The sequence below is a fragment of the Trachemys scripta genome, chromosome 22 (assembly GCF_013100865.1).
Source record: "Trachemys scripta elegans isolate TJP31775 chromosome 22, CAS_Tse_1.0, whole genome shotgun sequence".
Classification (NCBI taxonomy): Eukaryota; Metazoa; Chordata; order Testudines; family Emydidae; genus Trachemys; species Trachemys scripta.
Window position 1 is genome coordinate 16,256,114 of NC_048319.1, and position 27,425 is coordinate 16,283,538.

At 43.1% G+C, this 27,425-nt stretch overlaps 1 protein-coding gene across 5 annotated transcripts in view; it reads left to right on the forward strand.

The window, feature by feature from the left end:
- RANBP3 (RAN binding protein 3) overlaps positions 1–27,425 on the forward strand; it is a 151,774-nt gene that overhangs the window by 23,622 nt on the left and 100,727 nt on the right. For all 5 annotated transcript variants that reach the window (XM_034755051.1, XM_034755048.1, XM_034755050.1 and 2 more), the window contains 3 exons: positions 4,576–4,612; positions 4,703–4,789; positions 15,148–15,219. In XM_034755051.1, coding sequence (XP_034610942.1) covers positions 4,576–4,612; positions 4,703–4,789; positions 15,148–15,219 — 196 coding nt within the window. The remainder of the gene's footprint in view (positions 1–4,575; positions 4,613–4,702; positions 4,790–15,147; positions 15,220–27,425) is intronic.

Sequence of the window (27,425 nt, forward strand, 5' to 3'; positions counted from 1 at the left end):
TATTAAAGATTCCCACTAATGGGGAACTCTTTAAATCACTGGTGATAAAGGGAAAATAGAAAAAGGGTCACGTGCACATACATTAGAAGAGCATCTTCTTATTTCCATCTAATTTCTTTCAGCTACAGATTTAGCAGTAGGTTCAAACTACAGCATAGCAGATTTAGATTAAATCTCAGGAAAAACTTCCTAACTGTAAGAACAGTAGGAAATGGAACAGCCTGCCTCAGAAGGTTGTGGAAGCTCCTTCACTGGAGGTTTTCAAGATGAGACTGGATAGTCATCTGCCTTGGATGGTTTAGACACAACCAATCCTGCATCTTGGCAGGGGGTTAGACTAGATGACCATTGCAGTCTCTTCTAACCTTGTGATTCTATGATTCTGTTTAGGAGTTGGATTAGGATATATTGACTAAACCAATCGTAAGTGCACGCAGAATATCTATACTTGGTCAGACAAATGGTCCATCAAGCTCAGTATACTGTCTTCCGGCAGTGGCTGGTGCCAGATGCTTTAGAGGGAATGAACAGAACAGGGCAATTATTGAGTAATCCATCCCGATATCCAGTCCAGCTTTTCTCAGTCAGAGGTTTAGGGACACCCAGAACACAGGGTTGCATCCCTGGCCATCTTGGCTAAGAGTTGTTGATAGACCTATCCTCCATGAACTTACCTAAATTATTTTTTGAACCCAGTTACACTTTTGACCCTCTCAACATCCATTAGCAGTGTGTTCTACAGGTTGACAGTGTGTTGTGTAAAGAAGTACTTCCTTATGTTTGTTATAAACCTGCTGCTTATTAATTTCATTGGGTGACCCCTGGTTCTTGTGTTATGCGAAGGGGTAAATAAGGCTTCCCTATCCACTTTCTCCACACCCGTCATGATTTTAAAGACCTTTATCATATCCTCCCCCCTTAGTCCTCTCTTTTCTAAGATGGACTGCCCTAGTCCTTTTAATCTCTCCTCGTATGGAAGCTGTTCCTTACCCTTAGTCTTTTTTTTTTTTTTTTTTTTTTTTTTGGGCCAATCATTATACTTTTTTCAATTCTAGTAGATATGTTTTGAGATGGGCTGACTAGAACTGCATGAAGTATTCAAGGTGTGAGTGTACGATGGATTTATATAGTGGTATTATATTTTCTGTCTTATCCTTTCCTAATGGTTTCTAAGCTAGCATTCTGTTTCCTTTTATAACTGCTGGTGCATATTGAGTAGATGTTTTCAGAGAACTATCCATGATGACTCCAAGATCTTTTTTGAGTGGAAACAATTAATTTAGATCCCATCATTTTGTACGTATAGTTGGGATCACGTTTTCCAGCATGCATTACTTCGCATTTATCAACACTGAATTTCATCAGCCATTGTGTTGCCTAGTCAGCCAGTTTAATGAGACCCTTTTGTAACTCTTCGCAGTCAAATCTGACTGCAACTATGTTGAGTAATTTTGTATCATCTGCAAACTTTGCCATCTCACTGTTTATCCCTTTTTCCAGATCATTTATGGACATGTTGAAGAGCACTGCTCCCAGTACGCATCCTTGGGGGATTCCACTATTTAGCTCTCTCCATTGTGAAAACTGACCGTTTAGTTCTACACTTTGTTTCCTATCTTTTTAACCAGTTACTGATCCATAAGAGGACCTTCCCTCTTAAGCAATCTAAGCAGTCATGGCATACGTGCCTTTGGTGAGGGACCTTGTCAAAGGCTTTCTGAAAGTCTAAGTGCATTGTGTCTACTGAATCACTCTTTTCCACATGTTTGACCCCCTCAATGAATTCTAAACATCGGCAAGGCATGATTTCCCTATACAAAAGCCAGGCTGACTGTTCCTCAACATACTGTGTTCCTTTATATGTCTGATAATTCTGTTCTTTACTATAGTTTCAACAATTTGCCTGGCACTGAAGTTAGGCACACTAGCCTATAATTGCCAGGATTGCCTCTAGAGCCTTTTAAAAAAAAATTGGTGTAACATTAGCTATTCTCTTGTCATCGGGGACAGAGGCTCATTTAAGTAGTAGGTTACATACCACAGTTAGTAGTTTTGCAACTTCATATTTGAGTTCCTTCAGAACTCTTGGGTTCATACTACCTGGTCCTGCTGACTTACTGTTTCAGTTTTTTCCTCAAAATCTCCTCTATTGATGCCTCAATCTGGGACAGTTCCTCAGATTTGTTACCTAAAAAGAATGGCTTAGGTGTAGAACTCTTTCTCATCCTCTGCAGTGAAGACTGATGTAAAGAATTTATTTAGCTTCTCCCCAATGTTCTTGTTGTCTTTGAGTGCTCCTTTAGCACTCAATCGAATGGCCCCACTGATTGTTTGGCAGGCTTCCTGCTTCTGGTGTACTTAAAAAACAACAAGGAGTCTGGTGGCACCTTAAAGACTAACAGATTTATTTGGGCATAAGCTTTCGTGAGTAAAAACCTCACTTCTTCGGATGCATCCGAAGAAGTGAGGTTTTTACTCACGAAAGCTTATGCCCAAATAAATCTGTTAGTCTTTAAGGTGCCACCAGACTCCTTGTTGTTTTTTAAGTACACCAGAAGCAGGAAGCCTGCCAAACAATCAGTGGGGCCATTCGATTGAGTGCTAAAGGAGCACTCAAAGACAACAAGAACATTGGGGAGAAGCTAAATAAATTCTTTACATCAGTCTTCACTGCAGAGGATGAGAAAGAGTTCTACACCTAAGCCATTCTTTTTAGGTAACAAATCTGAGGAACTGTCCCAGATTGAGGCATCAATAGAGGAGATTTTGAGGAAAAAACTGAAACAGTAAGTCAGCAGGACCAGGTAGTATGAACCCAAGAGTTCTGAAGGAACTCAAATATGAAGTTGCAAAACTACTAACTGTGGTATGTAACCNACATCACCGGCTCATTCACCTGCACGTCCACCAATGTTATATATGCCATCATATGCCAGCAATGCCCCTCTGCTATGTACATTGGCCAAACTGGACAGTCACTACGCAAGAGGATAAATGGACACAAGTCAGATATCAGGAATGGCAATATACAAAAACCTGTAGGAGAACACTTCAATCTCCCTGGCCACACAATAGCAGATGTTAAGGTAGCCATCTTACAGCAAAAAAACTTCAGGACCAGACTCCAAAGAGAAACTGCTGAGCTTCAGTTCATCTGCAAATTTGACACCATCAGATCAGGATTAAACAAAGACTGTGAATGGCTATCCAACTACAGAAACAGTTTCTCCTCCCTTGGTGTTCACACCTCAACTGCTAGCAGAGCACCTCACCCTCCCTGATTGAACTAACCTCGTTATCTCCACACTGATATATACCTGCCTCTGGAGATTTCCATTACTTGCATCTGAAGAAGTGAGGTTCTGACCCACGAAAGCTTATGCTCCCAGTACTTCTGTTAGTCTCAAAGGTGCCACAGGACCCTCTGTTGCTTTTTACAGATTCAGACTAACACGGCTACCCCTCTGATACTTAACAGAAACCGTGATCTATCTGTGACCTTTACTAAAAATCTGTGACAAAATGGGGATCTGCAGGTCCCCACGCTGCCTGCAGTTGGGCAGGAGCTCTGGGGGCCCCCACCTGGTTTGTTTATTGGAGCTCCAGAGTCCCCTGTGAGGTACTCCTCCCACCTGCAGATCCAGGGGTTCCCCGCTGGCTGCAGGGGCCGGGAGCTCTGGGGGCCCCCACCCTGCACAGCTCTGGGTGCCCCCACAGTTCTCGCAGCTGTGGGGTACCCCCACCACCTGTGGCAGGTTGGAGCTCGGGGAGCTGCAAGAGGCGGCAGGGGTATCCCGCAGCTCCTGGCCCCCATGTGCGGCTGCAGATCCTGCAGCTCCCAAGCCCCACAGGCTGAATTCACAGAGGTCGCTGGAAGTCATGGATTCTGTGACTTCCATGACCTCCATGACTAAATCGTAGCCTTAATCATGGTTTCTTATACTAGTTTCAGTTTTGATCCACTACCAGTGGAGACAACCGTGTAGCACTGCATCTTGTAAAATTCTTTGAACACTTAAAAAAAACCTAATTTTGCTTTCTGTTGAGTGGTCTGTTTATTTATATTTAAGGAATTTGTGCACTAGTGGTTTAGAATAAACTCCCAAGAAGTTTACACACTTATAGTGAAGTTAGAATTTTTTGGGTTTAAACAAGAACTTATTTTAATTTCCTGAGCCAGTCAGACACACAAACATTCATCAGTTGTGGGCTTTCAAAATATAGAAATACTAGAATTGCTTTAGTGAACATTTTCATAGCTTATATCAGGTACTTAGCACTTGGGAGTGTACTTTCAGATACAGCTAGTTACAAAAGACATACAAAAAATAATCTTTCCATTCATCTTAATTACTGCGCATTTGTGCTTTTTGCTTACATCCTGTTAAGTGAGAGTCTGTCTGATGTCCAGTATGTTTGAACATAATTTACTCTGATTTTACAGTTTGAATACCAACCTGTGATAGCAGAAAGTGTCCAAACCCAACAATTAAGGCATATGGGATTATCTAAAGAGTGGGGTATTTTTTTATATTGGTCTGTGATATAAAATCTTAACTTATCTTGTGATTACAGAGGTCAGCAGATGGGTCAAGTCCAGAAGATGGAGAAGGTAAGAAAGTATTTTAGTTATTTTAGAACACTAGTTGCTGTCTAATCAGAATTTTGTCTGTTTTATCTCTTAAATCCTTTATCTCTACAGAATCTGACCGTGAGGATGGGAGTTACTGTCCTCCTGTAAAACGTGAAAGAACTTCATCTTTAACACAGTTCCCTCCTTCACAGACAGGTAAAGGGTTTTCTAATTCTTTTACAGCAAGAAAATAAGAGAGAAGATGTACTTCCTTGGTTTCTGTCTAATTCTCCAGTTCTGCCATCATCTTCCATGCTGTGGACAGACTATCTAAAGTGGAGGGCGAGCAGATCCTCTTTCCTTTAAATTGTGCTGCTTTTGCCTCTGCCTTCACTCATGAACCTAAGTCTCATCCACATCACTGCCACAACTGAAGCAAGACAGTGAGGCATGTGGGCTTAAATCAGTAGACAAAGCAGGGATATTAAACAACTTTCTTTACTCATAGATTCATAGATTAAGGCCAGGAAAGATTATTGTGATCATCTAGTCTGACCTCTTGCATAACACAGACCATAAAATTTCACTCAGTAATTCCTGCATCAAATCCATAACTTCTGGTTCAGCTAGACAGAATCATTTAGAAAGACATGCAGTTTTGATTCAAAGAAAGTGCATCTTATTTCTAGTCTGAATTTGTCTAGCTTAAGCTTCCAACCATTGGATCTTGTTATATCTTTGTCTGTTAGATACAGTACAAACTATATCTATTGAAACCTTTTCTACTGTTCATAGACTTATCAAGCCAACCCATAACTAGTCTTTAGATAAAATAAATAGTGACCTTTTTTAGTTTCTCACAGTAAAGCAAGTTTCCAGGCCTTGGATCATTATTTCTGTCATTGTGGATAACACCGTCACTTAGGCCTGTAATTGGGGCATCATCTTTGACTCATCTTTGTCTCTCGATCCACACTTCCAGGCAGTGTCCAAGTCTTGCTGCTAAAGTTTCCAAGATTCAGCCTTTTCTTTCTGTCTAGACCATCAAGGCTCTTGTTCAGGCATTTTCATCTGCCTTGATTACTAGTCTCTTCTCTGGCCATGAAAGCAGCCACAGCATTCTATTCAAGTCTATTCAAAATGCTGCTACTGGGTTCACCTTCCTGGTACATCACCTCCCTCTGTGCCTCTCTACAGGCTCCACCTCCTCCACTGCTTCAAACAGAATCCTTGCTTTTTAAGACTCTTCACCATTTAGTCCCACCTTTTCCTTCAGATCTATTAACTTATCAAACTGTTGACTTTGCCATCCCTGGCATGATGAAGGTGATCTTCATCACTTGCCTGTCTACTGCTTCCTCCAGCATCTACCCAACTCTCTTACATTGTTCCCCATACATTGGTGGTGGGGGCACACTCCCCAATACAAATGGTAAAGCTGCCAAATTTTCCCTCAAGTTGCTCCTTAATCTGTCTACTTCTGTGATGCTTCCAAATCAGTGCCAGCTAGCATTAGTTAAGCAAGAGATGAGCTGAGACTTCAGTTTTTTTGCTAATTTGTTTTTCTTGTTGTTCCACCCAGTTTGTATTCTCCATTGTCATGTCCTGTCTGACATCTAGCCTGTAAGTTCTTTATTTTCTGTCTGTACAGTACTTGCATGATGGGGCTCTGTTAATTATCTGTACTACAGCAGAACCTAGGAACCCCAATCAAGGATCAATCATGTTGTAGGTTCCCTGAAAGCCTTGGTGATAGCTGTTTAGTTTCATACAGTGTAAGGCTAGAAGGGACCATTAGACAACCTAGTCTGCCCTTCTCTAGATCATAGGCCATTAAAATTCACCCAGTTGTTCCTATTCTTAGCCCTAAAACTTCAGTTAGTCTAAAATATCCAGGACTCAGATTAAACAGTGAAGAGAACGAGAGAGACCAAGGTTTCCACCAATGCCTGAGGTCCCTGCAACGGCCAGATGATGATGTCCAGATGATCCTAGCAGGTGAACTAAGCCCCATGCTTCAGAGGAAGTTGAAACCCTCCAAGGTCCCTGCCAGTCTGAACTGAGGGCAAACGTTTTCCCAACCCCAAATCTGGCCATCAGTATGGCCCTGAGCATGGCACACCAGCCATTCTTCTAAGAAAGAGGAAAGCGTGAACATGCGAATATAAGGATGGCCGTACTGGGTCAGACCAAAGGTCCATCCAGCCCAGTATCCTGTCTACCGACAGTAGCCAATGCTAGGTGCCCTACAGGGAGTGAATCTAACAGGTAATGATCAAGTGAGCTCTCTCCTGCTGTCCATCACCACCCTCTGACAAACAGAGGCTAGGGACACCATTCCTTACCCATCCTGGCTAATAGCCATTAATGGACTTAACCTCCATGAATTTATCCAGTTCTCTTTTAAACCCGGTTATAGTCCTAGCCTTCACAACCTCCTCAGGCAAGGAGTTCCAGAAGTTGACTGTGCGCTGTGTGAAGAAGAACTTGTTTGTATTTGTTTTAAACCTTCTGCCCATTAATTTCATTTGGTGGACCCTAGTTTTTATATTATGGGAACAAGTAAATAACTTTTCCTTATTCACTTTCTCCACATCACTCATGATTTTATATACCACTGTCATATTCCCCCTTAGTCTCCTCTTTTCCAAGCTGAAAAGTCCTAGCCTCTTTAATCTCTCCTCATATGGGACCCGTTCCAAACCCCTAATCATTTTAGTTTCCCTTCTCTGAACCTTTTCTAATGCCAGTATATCTTTTTTGAGATGAGGAGACCACATCTGAACGCAGTATTCAAGATATGGGAGTACCATGGATTTATATAAGGGCAATAAGATATTCTCCATCTTATTCTCTATCCCCTTTTTAATGATTCCTAACATCCTGTTTGCTTTTTTGACTGCCGCTGCACACTGCGTGGACGTCTTCAGAGAACTATCCACGATGATTCCCAAGATCTTTTTCCTGATTCGTTGTAGCTAAATTAGCCCCCATCATATTATATGTATAGTTGGGGTTATTTTTTCCAATGTGCACTACTTTACATTTATGCACATTAAATTTCATTTTCCATTTTGTTGCCCAATCACTTAGTTTTGTGAGATCTTTTTGAAGTTCTTCACAGTCTGCTTTGGTCTTCACTATCTTGAGCAGTTTAGTATCATCTGCAAACTTTGCCACCTCACTTTTTACCCCTTTCTCCAGATCATTTATGAATAAGTTGAATAGGATTGGTCCTAGGACTGACCCTTGGGGAACACCACTAGTTACCCCTCTCCATTCTGAAAATTTACCATTTATTCCTACTCTTTGTTCCCTGTCTTTTAACCAGTTCTCAATCCATGAAAAGATTTTCCCTCTTATCCCATGACAACTTAATTTACATAAGAGCCTTTGGTGAGGGAACTTGTCAAAGGCTTTCTGGAAATCTAAGTACACTACGTCCACTGGATCCCCCTTGTCCACATGTTTGTTGACCCCTTCAAAGAACTCTTAATAGATTAGTAAGACACAATTTCCCGTTACAGAAACTATGTTGACTTTTGCCCATCAATTTATGTTCTTCTATGTGCCTGACAATTTTATTCTTTACTATTGTTTCAACTAATTTGCCCGGTACTGATGTTAGACTTACCGGGCAAATTAGTTGATGTCTGTAATTGCCGGGATCACCTCTAGAGCCCTTTTAAAATATTGGCGTTACATTAGCTATCTTCCAGTCATTGGGTACAGACGCCAATTTAAAGGACAGGTTACAAACCATAGTTAAGTAACAGAGCGGTAGCTGTGTTAGTCTGAATCTGTAAAAAGCAACAGAGGGTCCTGTGGCACCTTTAAGACTAAGAGAAGTATTGGGGCATAAGCTTTTGTGGGTGAATCTTGCGTCTGATGAAGTGGGCATTAACCCACGAAAGCTTATGCTCCAATACTTCTGTTAGTCTTCAAGGTGCCACAGGACCCTCTGTTGCTTAAACCATAGTTAGTAGATCTGCAATTTCACTTTTGAGTTCTTCAAAGCATGAAAGCACTGATCCATCCCATTCAGTGTCTCCTCTCAAGTTGTGGACAGTCTCTAATGTTTCAGCGGGAAGTGTGTATGTGGGAGTGGCGGACAGAAGAACTATTCTGCTGACTCAGATTTGAGCCCCAGGCAAGATTAGGTTCAGTCTTTGCTGTGCTTTGTCTGAGCACCTCTCTGCTGGTAACCTTCATCACAGTGCCCATTAAATGGAAGTACATTTGAAGATGAAAGCTTGGCACTAGACCCCTGGTCACTGGCACGGGGCACAATAGTCTCTTGGGCACATAGAGCATCAATTCACAAGGAGTCATCACTGGTCAGTCCTACGACATGTAAAATTTATAACTCGTTCGCTCTTAGATGATTCACCCGGGTGGCTATTAATGAAGAGACACTGCTTGGAGGCATTGCCTCATTGAGTTTGTCATTTATTTGAAATCCTACTAAAATGGAGTAACAGCAACTCCCCTCCCCCCAGTTTAATTAAGGAGAACCTATGCCCTGTGAGACACTTTGGTATTTAGCCTTTGTAGGATTTCTTATTCATATGATGGTGATTCTAACCTGGCCCTTGCAGTTACCCTTTAAGGCAGCGACTGTTCTTAATGTTTTCATTATTTGGGGAATGTCAGCCACTTGGCTAGTTCATTCTCCCCTCTCCAAAAGATACTCCAGAATAAACTAGCATATCAGCTTTATCAGCATTATGACTGGCACCTAACTGGAGGCGTCAGTGTCCGCTATTGTTAGTTGTTGGAGGGTAGTAACTTGTTGGCTTTCACTGACTGTGTGTTCACATTTCTCTATGGGAAGGACTGACTACTCAGATCTATCTTTTGAGAGGTGTTAGAATATCATTCCGCATCACAAGATCCAACTGGTCTTTAATCATGCAACTGTATCACACATGGCTCAGCAAGATGAGACGCACGTGATCTCAAGCACCACAGGCTTGGCAGACACAGATTGTTTTACTCATTGAGCATCAGTTTTAACTGTACTCAGAGTACATGATCAGGTGATAGCAAATGTTTTTTGTATGACATTGTCAGTGGTGAATTCAGAAACACTGAATAGATACCCTATATTGTAGTAATCAGAATAATGACATTAGGACTTCCCTGCCTGGTGCAGACCAGTATCACATCTTCTCCAAGACTGGACCTCCAAATCCCACAAGTCGTGAGAAATTACAGATTATACCTGGGAGGGAGAGCTCTAGCAGAGGGGATTCTTGGCCCAGAGTACTTGCTTATTATTGGCACAATGGGCATTTTATTATTGCTTTGAAGATAGGGAGTGTCCTGAATTCCTCAAAGATGGAGTTAATTTGAATGGCTCTCCAGATCATCAGTACTACTTATTGCTAGCGTTCAGAGAAGTCTGGAGAAGCCAACTTTGATGTGTTTGCCATCAGTGCTCTTCACATTAAAAACTCTTTAACAGAATCAGAGGTTGCGAGGACTCCATGTTCCAGCAGTCCCAGGGTGACCCAGATATGATATGATTCGACTCCAGCAGCCCCATGCTAATCCTGATAGGGATTTAGACTCAACCTGGCTTTTACCAAGATGAGTCTCTCAGCCGGGGTCTTGCATTCCATCCCAGTCAAGTAGCCTGCTGCCAGGTGACAGGGTCCAGGACTGGATCACCCTACGCCTGGTGAGGTAGGGTGAAAAGGTTTGTTGATTATAGCAATGGTTTGTGAATCTGCTTTGAGTCTCTTATCTAGTGAGCTTGGGTTTGTTGCATGGGCAGTTATTTTCTGGGAAATATTGATTTTAGACTTCACAAGAGGCAAGCATTAGATCTTCATAGTTGGACCAACCTGGTGCCAAATACTTTCTAAGATAAGGTGGTGCATTTAAATTCTCATAAATACTTCCCTTAAGCATTGTCTACATGGGAAAATTTACCGGTATAACTATACCAGTATAATTATAGCACTGTAACTGCTGATATAACATAACCCCATGTGTGGACACACTTTTTTGGGATGTGGAGTGCTTTTATTTCGTTAGCTTTGTCTCTTTGGAAGTAATTTAAGCTAAGTTTCAACTCTTTGTAAGACAGTTGACTGTTATGTTATCAAAAATTTTGTTCTTTGAGTAGTTGTCCCTGTGGGTGCTCCCCTCCAGCTGTGTGCACACACCCGTATGCTTTTGATCAGAGGTTTTTGGTAGCAGTGTCCAGGTGGTCTGTCCCTGTGCTGCGATGAAAGAGTATATATGGGAGAACGGAGATATGCGACCACTCCAGTTCCTTCCTAACTGTCTGTGGCTAGAGATGGAGTGTTGTGGTCTGTTAGCTTTGAGTTCATCTAGCTTGCTTGTCTTTATTTTTTATTCTGTTTTATTGTATTAATTCCCTGCACACGTTGGGGTGCTTTGGGTGGTTCCCCTTTTTGTTTTTGTAGTTGGGGCCTCCTTTCTCCCCCCTGAGACCCTGGTCTCTCTTTGTCTGTGGCCTTTTTTAGAGGAGTGGGTAGGGTGGGTATGCCCAAAACTCCAGGCTTCAAACCCTGCCTGACCTTTAATAAGTCTTTTCCCCTCAGTGACTGACATTCCAGCTGCCTCTGCTGTCTCAGAGAGTCTCGCATTCCATCTGAGTGCAAGGTCTGCACTGGTTTTAAGAGCAGTTCTAGGAAGCTGAAAGAAGACAGGCTCAAGTTACTCCTTATGGAACATTCCTTGAGATCTGCTACTGCCTCAGGGCCCAAGTACTCTCTTCTCACTCCCCACACCTGATACATTGGCCTCAGACAATCTGGGTGCCCCAGCAACTTCTGTGGTTCCAGCTTCAATAAGCAGAGACCTGTGGACAGCTTTAGAGACCCTGACATCTTTAAAAAAAAAAAAAAAAAAACACACACACACCCAAGGTCCTCCAGGAGAGAGCCTAGGAAGAGGGAGAAGTTGCCCCAGAAGTTGGGTAGCAAGGAGACCTAGTGTCCTAGTACGCATATTACCGAGGCTCCTATCCCCTCTGGTGCTGACCTCTCCATACCAGCAAAAAAGATTTACAGTATTTCACTCACCCAGAAATCTCTCAGTAAGCAGCCCAGCTTAGCACTGATGCTGGTCTTCCAGACACACAAACTCCTTGAGGAAGCCAGCTTCATCTCTGACCCTGACCCCACTTCTATGGGCCAGGCGCATAAGGATTGACTGATTGCCTGGCCTTACCATCCCCAGTATCTTCAGCTCCATTTTAACCAGCCACTCAGTGCCCTGCTTTGCCAGTGCTGACTAGATCCCTTGTGAAAGAGAACTTTCAAGTGTCTGAAGAACCTGACTGCCCTCTACTGAGAGGTACCAAGAGGGATCTTCTGCTGGTACAGTCTCACACTTTGATGACAACATGGCTACTGGGAATGACGCCTCTAGCCTCTTGCCCCACACTTGCACATTATAGAAACTGGATGATCCCTTCTGGGACTTGGAGATCTCTGTCCAAGATTCCACTACCTTTCCACTTGACACCCTTTTCCCCTGCCCCTACTGAGATGGCTTTGTCTGGTTAAGACATCTCTCAGGATCAGGATAATGAAGGCACAGTGGTCAGGTGGGGTTCCAGGAGATGGTGGGAATGACAACCAAGGTGGTGAAGCTCCTTCCATCCTCTTCTGACACAGACACTGTCGCGGTAGCCAACTTTCCCTCCTCACCCCCCGCCAAGATTTTCTTTTTGAGGACCCTGAAAAGGAACCATCATTAATTTGTGAACAAATTAGGCCTAATTTCCAACCAAATTTTGGTTAATTGATTTCTGGTTTCATGCTTGTTTACTAGGCATGACTTTAACAGTCCTTGAATTTTAGTAGTGGGCCTTTTGTTTAGACTAATTTAATCTTTTTGTCTTCATTTTTCACATTTTCCCACCAACATGTGTTATAGGTTATTCTGACATTTTATGAGTTTCACTTTTCACATTTGCTCACAGTTAGAGTAAATCTGTAGGCCCAATTATTACAACAGCACTCATAGGAACAATTGCTCAAAGGAGAAGGCTAGGTTATTTACTTTTATGGCAATTAGAGTTCTTTGAGATGTTTGTCCCTATGGGTGCTCCACTACCTGCCCTCCTTCCCCTCTACTTCAGAATCCTTGCCTCTGGCTGGATTTTGTGGTTTGAGAAGAAACTGGAGTGGCATCAATTCCATCCTCCCCAATGTGCCCTCAGATTAGAGCATAAGAATGTATAGCGTGCAGGTGCAGACCAAAAATCTCTTTTTGAAAGTACATGGGTGCATGCGCATCTGGGGTGGAGCACTTAGAGGGACAAAATCTCTCTAAGAACTCTAGTTATTGTATAAGTAAGTAACCTGTCCTTTCATAGATGTCTAATTGCATCTCTCCATGGTATGAGCCATTGTGTGTGGTACTGGGAAACTCCTCCTAGTCCTAGGGCCTGCTCATTGCTTGCACTATCCAGAGTAGAGAATCTTTTGGCCAAGTCTGTGCTGCTGCAAGCATGGAGATGACCGTGTGCTTTTATGTGTGTTCTTCAAGCCACATTAGCTTGGCCTCAGTTTCTAGGATGAGTTCCTTATCAGACTATCAGTACAGTGATGATTGCTCTTCATTTGAGAGGATTCATTTTCTTCCACCATCTGGTGTTTTTGTTTCTTTCAGGATGTCTTTTTTCAGAAGCCTGACACTAAAAATGCGTGCCTCGTGGGAGTATATCTTAGCAATTGCCTTGCGATTGGTGTAGCTGTATGTGCTTTTTACATAGACATGAGTAAGAGATCTCTTGAGCTACCTACTTGCCAAGGCTTTGTCTAGACTAGAATAAAAGGTGTGATGTTAAAGGGTGTTTGCTACAATATGCTAACAATTCTGAAAAGTAGTATAGATAAGGCACGTTGCATTTAACACATACTAAGCTGCTAGAGTTGAAACTTAGGCTCTCTTTTAGGCTTCAATTTAACCAGTTTAGCACGTGTTAAATTATTCACTGCTTGTCCACACTAGACTTTTCAAAAGTGTTGATTCAAACATGTTAGAATATTAAGCAAACATACCTCCCAATCCTAGTCTAGGTGGGACCCGACAGAGGAAATCCTGTATGTGGTGTCTTTAAAGAAGTAGATATTACTCTTCTGTTGCCAGCTTTGGCATTTCCTAACTTTTGAGTGCTTGACTTTTAACATCTTTTCCAGTTTGAAATTCACATGTTGATATATTCATAGCTTTTAAGGCCGGAAGTGACTGTTGCGACCAAGCAACTCTGACCTCCCAGAAGACAGGCCAGAGAACTTCCATTAAGTAATTTTTGTTTGAACTAGAGCATATCTTTTAGAAAAAACCTCCAATCTTGACTTAAAAATTCAGTGATGGAGAATCCACCACGACCCTTGGTAAATTGTTCCAGTGGTTAATTACTCTCACTGTTAAATGTACACCTTATTTCCAGTCTGAATTGTTGTAGCTTCCACTTCCAGCCATTGGCTCTTGTTAGACCCTTCTCTGTTAGATCGAAGAGCCCATTATCAAATATTTATTCCCCATGTAGGTACGTGTAGATTGGAATTAAGTCGCCTCTTAGTCTTCTCTTTGTTAAGCCAAATAGATTGAGCTCCTGGAGTCTATTACTGTAAGGCATGTTTTTCAATCCTTTAATCATTCTTGTGGCTCTTCTCTGAACCCTCTCCAATTTATCAACATCCTTCTTAAATTGTGGACACCAGAACTGTACACGGTATTCCAGCAACAGTTGCACCAGAGCAAATACAGAGGTAAAATAACCTCTCTACTTCTGCTTGAGATTCCCATTTATGCGTCCAAGGATTGCATTAGCCGTTTTGGCCACAGTGTTGGACTGGGAGCTCCTGTTCAGCTGATTACCTACCATGACCCCCCAAATCTTTTTCAGAGTCACTGCTTCCCAGGATTGAGGCCCCCATTGTGTAAGTATGGTCTACATTCTTTGTTCCTTGGTGTATACATTGACATTTAGCTGTATTAAAACACATATTGTTTGCTTGCGCCCAGTAGACCAAGTGATCCAGATTGCTCAGTATCAGTTACCTGTCCTCTTCATTATTTACCATTCACCCAATCTTTGTGTCATCTGCAAACTTTATCAGTGATGATTTTATATTTTCTTCCACCAGGTCATTGATAAAAAATGTTAAACAGCATAGGCCCAGGAACCGATCATTGCAGGACCCCACTAGAAACACACCCACTCAAGCGGTTTCTTAATCTGTTTAATGTGTGCTTTGTTAGTTTTATGTTGTTCTAGTTTTTTAATCAAAGTGTCATGCAGTACTAAGTCAAATGCCTTTATAGAAGTCTAAGTATACATCAACACTATTATTTTTATCAACCAAATCTGTAATACCATCAAAAAATATTGTTAGTCTATTTTCCATTAAACTTATGTTGATTGGCATTAATTATGTGTTACCCTTGTTTAATTCTTTATTTGAGTTCAGTATCAGCTGATCCATTATTATATTGAAGGGCGGGACTTTACAATGAGGGAAACTAATCTCTTGTGTCTGTATGTGTGGTTTTTTTCTTAGTAACTTTTTTCTTGACTACAGTAACAAAGAACAATGTCTTTATGCCATCAAGCTTCTGTGAACCTTCTGCAGGAAATTCTGACTCAGAACCAGGTGAGCTTCCTAATCTCTTTGCCTTTTTCAGCAAGCTGTTATGCCTTGTGCTTGTGATCTAGAGCGGGCTAATTAACATTTTAAAATTAAGCCCTTAGATGAAAGAATGTAAATTAGCTGCTAAAATTCATCTCCCCTCATAAGTAGATTGTTTGTTTGTTTTTATCAGTCATTATAGATGGTTTGTTTTCTGGGGCTTGCAGATATAAACTGTTTATTTACAGTTCCCACTTTGCAATCCGTCTGAACTTCAGGTGAAGTGGAATATGTCATTTTCCAGTATGTCATTGTTTTGTACAATGGAAGGTGGTATGATTCAGGTTTTGTATCTGTTACCCTACTAGCTTAATAGCTTGCTGTCATGTCAGCTGTATATGGTTACAAATATAACATAACCCACAAATCATACAAACATTTCATTACTGAAAATAGAATTTAATTTAGCCTTATGTGACTTTTTAAAATTTTTTAGAAGATGGTTTTAATTTCACTTTTTTCTTTTCAGTGGATCAGACAGTTACCACAGCCCCAGTTCTTTCCTCCCTTTGGAACAAGGGACTTTGCCCATGTCTGCAATAACTTACAGCATGTGCTATCTTTAGCACTTCCCCAGCTGTAGAGTGGAAGCATGTACACATGCACCCAAACAGTCTTCGGGCTTGGCTACACTGGCACTTTACAGTGCTGCAACTTTCTTGCTCGGGGTGTGAAAAAACACCCACTGAGCGCAGCAAGTTACAGCGCTGTAAAGCGCAAGTGTAAACAATGCCCCAGCTAATCCCCTCATGGAGGTGGAGTACCTGCAGCACTGGGAGAGCTCTCTCCCAGCACTGGCACGCGACCACACTCGCACTTCAAAACGCTGCTGCGGGAGCGCTTTGAAGTTTTGAGTGTAGCCACGGCGTTTGTGGTCCAACGCCATTTGAAATCACTCCCAATGAAGATTCTCAGACAAACACTACATCAAGATAGAGTTGAAATTGTGGTTACAGATTAGTAATTTTGACTAAAGGTTGTATTTATTCCTAAACTAAGACCTATAAACTCAGGAAATTCAGAGTTAATGGTACACTTGTAGGAAAACATTTTAAGATATGGCACATGTAAAATCTTAACTCTGTTCTTTAGTGACACCATTAAATAACCATAAAATTATGATAAATTTTTAAGTGGTCATGGTCGTAGATTAGATATAACTGATGTTGAATTAGATTTTGTCTTCCATCTTCATGGGATCACTACAGGACATTCTTCAGATTTAGCCTATGCAGAAGATTTCAGTGAGTTTTAACTATATAGGAAATTTGAAGAGATAGTGTTACTCTGTTACTGAAACCATTCGAGATGAGACAAGGGCCTGAGGTGCTAAATTTCTTAAAGAACCCATTTTAAAATAATTAGTTTTGATTCATCAACTAACAAATTTACTTGCAAATTCTTAGTAAACTTATTCTGTACTCACAGTAAGTATTGGAGAAGATCAGTGTATTCTTTATTCATAACAGAGGTGTTGAATCCCTGCTTTAAGTACAAAACTGAATCTTAATGATGGAGCCCTCCTCCATAGTAAAGAGCAGAATGAAACTTCTTAACACTTAACCCAACTCAAAAGCAGAGGGTGACTTCTGCAACCTCCATAATACCCACTGCCCCATTAGCCTTATTGCTATGTTACTGTTTCTGTTGTACTTTCCTTCCCATTTGTCATACACAATTTGCAGAATGGTGAAATGCAAAATCACAACAAATTGATCATGGTAAACATCCATGCTGCCTTGCCCCCAACCCCCCTTTTGCACTTCTTCCCCTCAGAACACATGCATTTTTATAATTCTCTGAGGAGAACTAGATTCTTCTTTCAGTTAAGTATTAGAGGGGTAGCCGTGTTAGTCTGGATCTGTAAAAAACGACAGAGTCCTGTGGCACCTTATAGACTGATGTATTGGAGCATAAGCTTTTGTGGGTGAATATGTCTGATGAAGTGGGTATTCACCCACGAAAGCTTATGCTCCAATACGTCTGTTAGTCTATAAGGTGTCACGGGACTCTTTGTCGCTTCTTTCAGTTAATCTATTAAAAATTCTACTTGTGGTTACCAGCAAAGGTTCTTGCCATCTCTGTTGTCAGGCACTGCGGGTCTGGAACCCAGGCCTGCGGAGTTGTTTAGTGAGAGATTTACGCACTGTGCTGCAGTCAGATGAAACTGCAGCTGATGCCCCACCACCAGATGTTACACCCACTGACTAGCTGCAGACTGCTGATTGGACACCACTTGGTATAAAGCTCCCTGTTCCTGTCCCACCACTTGTTCAAGCAACAACTCACGAGTACCGTTGCTGCCTAGAACTCCGACGTCAACTCCCTGCCTCTTTGCTTGGCTCCTACTCCTTGTTCCTGTCTCTTGCTATCTTGCCTTGCTCCTTGTTCCTTTTACCATACCTAGTTCCACACTCTTGCTATCATGTCCTGCTCCTAGTTCCTGTTTCCTTGCCCTGACCCCTGCTGCTGACTCCTCCTTTGACCCTAGGTGTGACTTCTGACTCCAATTCTGACTTAATTCTTGACATGGCTCTAAATTTGACCCTTGGTGTGATTTTGGATTCTGACTCTGGCTTTGATCTTCAGCATGATTCCCAATTATAACCCTGATTCCACCCCTTGTTCTGACCATTAGGTCAGACTGTTCTGTTAGAGACTCTAGCAGCTTGCTCAGATCCTCTTGGTCTTCTCCAGGACTCGCTGCTGAATCCTTGGACTAAGTATGGACACCTCCAGGGCGCTTGCCCCACTGTTGCCCCAGGGGCCTGTGAGTCTGCAGGAGCAGACTGCCCCTCTCTATAGGATGAAAACCTGAAAGTGAGGGACCAAGCGCTACAGCTACAGATGAGAAATCGCTCCTTGCTGGAGCAAGCTCCAGCACTTGGAGCGGCTGTGGGTACCCACTTGTCTGCCCTTACGATGCCAGCTTGGTGGACCAGCCCCAGAGTCCCTCTGCTGGAAATATATAATGATGCCTACAATAAGTTTCATGGGTTCCTTACCTAGTGCAGACTTCTGTTTATGCTCCAGACCAAGGAGTATGTCACAATCAAGTAAATTGCGTCTAATGCTGAGCCTACTTACTGGGATAGCACTGGCATAGGTCTCTCCCCTTCTAGAGCAGGATCACTCAATGTTGACCAACTGGGACTTATCTGTACAAGCATTTGCTACTATTTTTCAATGACCCTCACAAATCCTGCATGACAGACTCTGCTGTATGAAAGCTTTGTCAAACTCTGGAGTCATAGAATCATTGAATATTAGGTTTGGAAGAGACCTCACGAGGTCATCTAGTCCAATCACCTGCTCAAAGCAGGACCAACACCAACTAAATTATCCCAGCCAGGGCTTTGTCAAGCCAGGCCTTAAAAACCTCTCAGGATGGAGATTCCACCACCTCCCTAGTAACCCATTCCAGTGCTTCACCACCCTTCTAATGAAATAGTGTTTCCTAATATCCAACCTAGACTTCCCCCACTGCAACTTGAGACCGTTGCTTCTTGTTTTGTCATCTGCCACCACAGAACAGCCTAGCTCCATCCTCTTTGGAACCCCCTTTCAGGTAGTTGAAAGCTGCTATCAAATCCCTCCTCACTCTTCTCTTCTGCAGACTAAATAAGCCCAGTTCCCTCAGCCTCTCCTCATAAGTCATGTGCCCCAGCCCTCTAATCATTTTCGTTGCTCTCCACTGGACTCTCTCCAATTTGTCCACATCTCTTCTGTAGTGGGGGGGACCAAAACTGGACGCAGTACTCCAGATGTGGCCTCACCAGTGTCAAATAGAGGAGAATAATCACTTCCCTCAATCTGCTCACAGTGCTCCTACTAATACAGCCCAATTTGCCGTTGGCCTTCTTGGCAACGAGGACACACTGCTGACTCCTATCCAGCTTCTCATCCACTGTAATCCCCAGGTCCTTTTCTGCAGAACTGATGCTTAGCCAGTTGGTCCCCAGCCTATAGCAGTGCATGAGATTCTTTCTTCCTAAGTGCAGGAGTCAGCCCCTTTTGTCACCCAGTTCTGATGCTTGGCCATAGATACCGCCTGGAACATGGCCGCACTTCTCCAGCAGTTTTGGCATGGTCTTGGCGAAGAAACTGGAACGTAAAAGGGTTCCACCTGCCTTCTGCACTTACCTAAGGCTCAAGCCCAAGCAAGCTCTGCCTCGTTTGAGTCCGTTCACACTAACACAGTACAGTCCCACCTATTCTCCGGTGAGTGAGAGTGTAGAAAACAGGAGACCCTCTGCCTCTATTGTGGAGGAGTAGGGCATGTGGTATCCACTGTTAAGTGCTGTGGAATGTTGTTGCTGCTGCAGCATTGTTACTGTTTTTTGGAACTCCAATATCAGCTGCACTAGCAGATAGTGCCACATGTTAATTCAGAAGACCTTGATGGTACTCATAAAGAATGATCACAAGCTTGGTTCAGTGGCGAAGGCACTCAGCCAGGTTTATTGTTGCCGAAGCATGGTATTAGCGCCCTGACTGTGGTTACAGGTGCACTAACGCATGCATGCCCACGACAATGGTACCCACTCAGTTAATGCACCAGGATGCACTAAGGGGAGGGATAGCTCAGTGGTTTGAGCATTGGCCTGCTAAACCCAGGGTTGTGAGTTCAGTCCTTGAGGGGGCCACTTAGGGATCTGGGGCAAAATCAGTATTTGGTCCTGCTAGTGAAGGCAGGGGCCTGGACTCAATGACCTTTCAAGGTCCCTTCCAGCTCTAGGAGATAGGATATCTCCATTATTTTATTTATTTCATTTTATTTTTTCCCCCTTGGCTGTATAAAGGTGCCCCTCCTATTACTTCTGCTTTTATACATTGTTACAAACAAGTTATGTATCACATTCCTGACATCTTTAGTTACCGCCCATATCTTTATACCTGCTAGTTCAAACAAAATGTCCCTAAACATTATCCTGTCATCCTGCCCTTATCTTATTTGGGGTCACTGTGTTCCTGTATCTTCACGTAAGAATGGGTTAACTGATGTTACTTGAGAGCTCTAGGTGTTCCTGTAGCATCCTGTCAGGTCAGGAATGTGCTTACTTGCTGTTAGCTAATACCTGGGTCATTGTTATTTTGCCAAGGCCAGGCCTACTCTGGTTCACAGTCTTGGTTCACACTGTTAGTTATGCCTAGGCCTTTATCAAGTCCTACATCCACATGCCCTGTCAAAACCCCTGCTAACCTGATGATAGGGAAAAGAATACCCCCACACCCAATCAGGGTTCCCAGCCTGCGTACCATGATGGAGAAACCCTGAGACTGTTAAACCAGGAATTTTTCATTTCCAGTTCTACATATTCCCCTGCACCTGTGGATCTTGCAGGTCAAGCAGGCCTTCCCCATGGTATGGGCCTTGATCAGTTCAGGAGTGGGTGAGAATTATATGGATTTTTCCATGGCCCAAGTCCTTGATCTTCCAGTACAACCCAAGGTTATCCCGGATCTTGTAGAAACAGTAGATGGGTCACCTTTGGGGTCTGGCCCAGTTACACAGGAAAGCACATCACTGAAAGTGGTGATTGGGGAACATCGGGAAGCTCTTCCTGGAGTAACGTCCCTACGGGTGCTCCACTTCAAGTTTGCATGCGCCGGGTGTGCTTTTGATTGGAGATTTTGGGTAGTGGTGCCTGTTCGGTCCATGCATGCACTCCACCCTGCCTTGTGCTCTGCATCATGGCTATATGGAGCTGTGCGGGTGAACTGCCCTCAGTTTCTTTTGAACCACTGCTGCCTGAGACTGAGCCTTAGCAATGTCAGAATTGAGCTTACCTCAACTGTATTTTTTCTCTTTTCTACTAGTTAGTATTAGTACTTAGTGTTAGCTTTTATATTAATTATTGTAATTCTATAAAGTTAAAACACACACACAGTTATAGTTTTCACTGTAAGGATCATTGTCCTTTCTCCATTTTTTTTCCTCCCCTCAGCGGAACTTAAATGCTTGGAAGGCATGCAACCAAGTCTTAAACACTACCTTTTGTGCTGGTAGGCAAGCCTGGTGAGTGGTGGGCATTCCTGGTTTGTCCATTGCCTTGAGGAGTCTCATGTTCCCTAAAAGTGTAATTTCTGCTTGCCATTAAAGTCAAGAGCCTGAAAGAATTGGGAACTTAAGCTATGTCTCCTCATGATGGAGAGTTTGCTCCGACTTGCTTCTGACCCCAGGGGGCCCTCCCCGTATAGTTGTCTCTGAGCAAGTTGACTGCCTCGACCTCCTTGGTGCAGCACTTCCCTAGAGCATTGAAGAGGAAGTCTCTGGAATCCTCTCAAAAGAACTCTAGGATGCAGTCTTCAAGCCCCCTTGGTAGTGAATTTACCTCAAAGGGACAGTCTCTGGTTCCGGCAACCACTTTGGCACGTACTGTTCTCCAACTGGGTACCCACAAGGCTTCAGGTTCCTCATATATCATGAGCACCAACAAGTCCAAGGACTCTTAAGGATTCTGGCTGTGGAAGATTTGTACCATCTGGTGATCGCAGCAGCATGGAGAAGACCATCTCTTCTAAACTGGTACTGACATCGTTTGGTCTTCTGTGGTGACAAAGTTCTAGGCACCAAGGACATGGTAGACTAACACCTACTGGTCATTCATTGGAGTGCATAAGACCTTCGATACCTTCATCTCCTTCTTCCATGGTTACTTCTATCCAGGCGACCTGCTCAGTACTGACCATTGTTTCGGTAGTGCAAGAGTTTCGATTCCCTCAGGATTTACCAGTAATAGAGACACCTGAATCTCCTTTATTTGGCACTGACCCATTCTTGGTAGCAAGAACCTCTCAATCCCTGGAGGTTCACCTAGTGCTGACGGACTCTCCACCTATCTTTACAGGTGTCCCACCCATACCTAGTGATGATGATGAGGAAGATGATGTGGACTTCTCATCAGTTTCCCAGATTTTCATCCAGGGCTCTCCCTTCCATTATCAGGGGACCTTCTTTTCTAAAAGCTACAAGGGAGTCAGAACATCCCCGTAAGAGACATCCTCATGCTCCATCCTGCAGGTATGAACACTCTTGGGTGCCTTCACCCATGCCGTATGCAACATCTCATTGGCCATACTGGGATCTCTGGGCAGTTTATCATTGACAATTCTCCAGGACCATTAGTGTGTCTCACCAGAAGGGCAAACAATCCCCACTAGCCTCTTTCTTTACGGTGCCTGATCCACAGGACGAGACCTCTGAAGAGCAGGAAGCGATAGTGGACAAGGAGGTCATTCCAACATCTAATATCTCTTCCTCATCCCCAGATGAAGCTGTTACGCCTTCTCCACCATCCCTGGCTGATGACTTCAAATGGTTCCAAGACTTCACTGAAAGGATATCAGACTCCTTACAAATTCCACTTGAAGAGTCACCGCGTAAGCTGCTCAACATTCTGCATATGTCATCTTCCTGCATTGCACTACGTATTAACGGGGCTCTGCTAGACCTTGCAATAATAATTTGGCATACCCCTGCCACAATACAGCCTACATGTAAGAGGGTGGACAAAAAATATACTCCCCTCTAACGACTTGGAATTTTTATTTTTGCATCCCTCCCCCATCTCCCTTGTGGTCAACACTATTAACAAATGTGGAAGACAGAACCATGCTGAATTGATTCCTTATGGCAAAAACCAAAAGCAGCGTTACTTATATGGCTGAACGTCTACTAAACTGACTACTCTACAATTTAGGATTGCCAGCTACAAAGACCTCATGATGAAAAACAGCCATACTAACTATGTGAAGTTTAATTCCTTTACTTAGTATCTTCCTCCAGAGAAGGTGGAACAATTTCAGGCACATTGCAGAGGGTCAGCTGATGGCCAGAACATCACTGCAGGACTCTCTGGATGCTGTGATACAGCCGCTCGTTGTGTTTCTGTGGCAGTAATCATGAGGAGGGCTCCTGACTTCCGCTCTCGGGATTTCTTAAGGAAATACAGCTGAGGCCCTTCCTTTTGATGGATCGATGCTGTTCGCAGATAAGACTGACTAGGTTCTACATACTTTAAAAGACGTGTTCTCTGGGAATCTACACCCCTTCACAAAAAAAGAAAGTTTAATAAGTCCCAGACTGAATGGGACGAGATCTCTTTTGACAGGGTGGTTGAGGTGCTGAGTTACCATCACCACTCAGACTTGCTGCAACAATCTGCATGTCTCCATCACCTCAGAGACTTCCTTTCTCACTTATGCTGGGCTTGGGGACATATAACTATGGACAAGTGGGTTTTGGAGATCATTTCAACAGGATAAGCCATCCACTTTACTTCCCTCCTGCCATCCCACCCCCGTTCCCTGTCCCTTTTCAGGCACCCGTCTCAGGAATACCTTCTATGACAGGAAATACAACCCCTCCTGAACTTGGGTGGTATAGAATCACTTCCTATGCAACACAGAGGGAAGGGTTTTTATTCCAAGTACTTTTCAGGTTCCAAAAAATAACAGCGGATGGACACCCATTTTAGATCTAAGATTACTCAACAGATTTGTAAATATTCAGAAGTTCAAGATGGTAACCCTTGCAGCAGCAATTCCATCACTGGATTAAGGGGATTGGTTCTCAACATACAAGATTCTTACTTTCATATAGCGATTTACCCCTTCCACAGAAGATTCCTATGCTTCACTTTGAATCAAGAACATTTTCAGTACAGGTGCTCCCATTTGGTCTCTCCTTTGTGCCCAGAGTATTCTCAGAAGTTCTCTTAGTGGTGGCTGCTTCTCTGTGCAGACAAGAAATTCTGATATTCCCATATCTCAGTGATTGGCTGCTCAAGGGATGGTTCTACAGCAAAGCCCGGCTTGTCATTCAGAGGGCCATAGACCTATTTCTCTGACTGGGATTACTATTAAAGATACAAAAGTCCACCTTAACCTTAGTGCAAAGTTTGGAGTTCTTAGGAGCTTACCTTGGTACCAGCCAAGGCATACCTCCCTTTGCAGAGGTTCGCAGCCCTAGCCAATTTAGTCACTACAGTCCAGATCAGCCCCCAAATACCCATGGGAAATTGTCTCCATCTGTTGGGCCATAGAGCAACTGGTAGTTTTATAACATGCAAGACTTCACATGCGTTGCCTCCCAGGGCGGCTAAGAACTGTTTATTTGCTGAACAAACAGAGTTTGAATAAACTAGTCTTGACGCCTGTGGGTGTGAAAAGATCTCTCAACTGGTTGAAGGACCCTCACAACATCTGCACAGGGGGATACCCTTTGCTCAACCTTCTCTAATGTTACTACTAATGATAGATGCATGCCTACTGAGATGGGGAACCCATCTAGGCACTCTGACTTCTTAAGGCAGGTGGTAACCTCTTGAGACCACTTTACACATAAACCTCCTGGAACTCATGGCAGTCAGGAATGCCTGTTTCCATTTTCTGTTGCTAATCATGGACTGCTGCTAAGCATGAGGATCACAACATGTCATGCATGTTTTGTATCAACTGTCAGAACTGCGAGGTTGCTCTCCCTCTGCTCCAAAGCAGTAAGACTGAAATTGGTGCATTCAAAATCATATCAGCGTCTCAACAGCTTATCTTTCGGGCATGCAAAACATCACCACAGAAATGCTGAGTAGGTGCTTCACGCAGGATCACGAATCGGAGATAGATCCCTTTACTCTGCCATATATTTTGATGTTGGGGCTTCCCAGAAATAGACCAATTTGCCATGGCCAAAACCAAAAAAATGCTTCCAGTTCTGCTCAAGAGGAGGAATGGGTCACTGCTTCTTGGGAGATGCCTTTCTCCTTCCTAGGCGCTAAGGTCTCCTGTATGCATTCAGCTCCCTGCAGATCAGAGGAGTTGGAGGGATCAAAATAAGAAAGGACAAGGACAGGGTTCTTTTGGTGGTCCTCACGTGGCCAAAACCGACATGGTTCCCTTACCTCATCCAGCTCACTGTCAACTGATCACCTTACAGTCTGTCCCTCATCTTCTCTCTCAGGACAGTGGTCAAAGTCTTCATCCCAGCCTTGGGGTTCTTCAAGAAACAGCCTGTTCTGAAGAAGTAAGAAGAGTATTACATAGAAAACAGTCCACTTGTAATAATTACCTGCAGAAGTGGATGAGATTCAGCCACTGGTGTGATCTAAGACATCTTTCACCTGTGTCCACTCTGCTTTCAGATATACTTGATTACATCCTAGAACTGCAAAAGACAGAGTTGTCTCTGAGCTCCATTAAAGTGCACTTGGTAGCTATTATGGCCTTTTGTTTTTCATTTTTTTTTTATATCGGAACTACCCGAATCTGAAGGGCATAACACAATACTGACTATCATGGACCAACTCACCAACATGGCCCATTTTGTACCATGCGTGTGTCTCCTGACTGCGGAAACTACCGCATGCCTTCTAATTACACACATGTTCTACCTTCATGGCTTTCCCAGCCATCTTACAATGGACTGTGGCTCCCAGTTTATATCCAGGTTTTGTATTCAAGATGTCAAGCCCCATGCATCCACCGCCCATCACCCCCAGTTGGACAGCTGGTCACAATGCATCAACTAGGAGCTCAAACAGCTCGAACCTGTACCGCTTCTGAGCGACTGTCAAAATAACTGGACTGCATTACTTCTGCTTGCTGAATTCACTTATAACAATGCAAAACATGTCTCAGTCAGATCCAGTCCCTTCTAGTGTGGTTTTAATCCACGCTTCTATTCCTCTGCTCCCCCACCCACAACAGTTCCTGTTGCCTTCAGTCTTGTACAGGCCATTCATGAAACTCAAGCCAAGCTAAAAGAGCACTTGGAAGCAGCAAAGACGGCTTGCAGACGCCATGCTGACAAACACTGCCAAGAAGCCCTGCCTATAGAAGTAGGCCAGAAAGTGTGGCTGTCCACAAAATACCTGAATGCCAGCCGACCTTTGCATAAATTGTATAAGATGATCAATATGCAGGGCCTTTCTTCATGACTCGGTAGATCAATCTGGTGGCATTTGAATTACAGCTCCTTAGATCTTGGAAGATCCATCCAGTATTCCATGTCTCCCTCCTGAATTCTTTCCTTGACCATCCTTTCCCCTGCTGGTGTGCAACACCTCCACTCCAGGTTCAAGTCTGAGACCATGAAAAGTACATAGTATGCAACACCCTGGATTCGCAAATGCCTGTAGTATCTGATCGGGGGGAGGGGGGGCTATGGGCCTGAAGAATGCTCTTGGGAGCCAGCTCATCACATGCATGCCTCTGCAAAAGTACAGGCCTTCCACAGGGACCATCCTGAGACAGGGCAGTGGTATCAGATTACACAGGTCTTGAACCCAGGCCTGTAGGGTTGGTAAAGCTTTTACTTAGCCTCTGTGCCATTGCACTGCAGGGTCAGATGTGGGAAATACAGCCAATGCCTCCTGTAGGCCTTGCTGGAGCCCTAGGCATAACTAACCGTATGGACTAAAGGCTATGAACTAGAGTAGGCCTGGCCTTGGCAGAATAGAACACACTAGGTATTAGTTAACCAATTAAGCACGTTTTAAACCTGGGAGGATAGTACAAAAACAGAGTTTTAAAGTAACTGCATAAACACATTTTTAGGAGATGGTACAGACACACACAAACCCCTTGTAAAATAAAAAGGAAATGATGGGAGAATGGATGAGAATGTTTTGTTTAAACTAGCAGGTACAGAATAATAATGAAAAGCATATAAAATATATAGGCATAGTTTCACTTCTATTTTGGGCGGGGAGGGAGGAGGGCAGGCGCAAGAGGCTTAATATGTATAGGTCTAACTTCTAGATTTACCGATTTGTTAGCAGTAGTTAAATTACAGTGTACTTTAAATAATGAACGTAAACTGTATTTGTGATTGCATCACCCTTATTTTGTTATTTTAACTATTTGCCATGTTTACCCATTACCACTTAAAAATCAACATTAGAATAAAAACAAATTCTTGAATGAACAGAACTGAGCACTTTCAAGTAACTCTGAATCATGTCTCCCTGATTTTAGAGATACATAAACATTATCTTAAAGATGAATACAGCATTTTTATATTATGTATAAGGAATAGTCTTTTTCCCTTTGGTTAGATGTTCTCGGATTTAGATAGGTCCATCAAATTATTTTACTCTAAGTTAAAACAGAATAATATTTTACTCAAGTTTAAAACTTGTAAAAGTCACAGTCAATTTTCCATAGGTGTT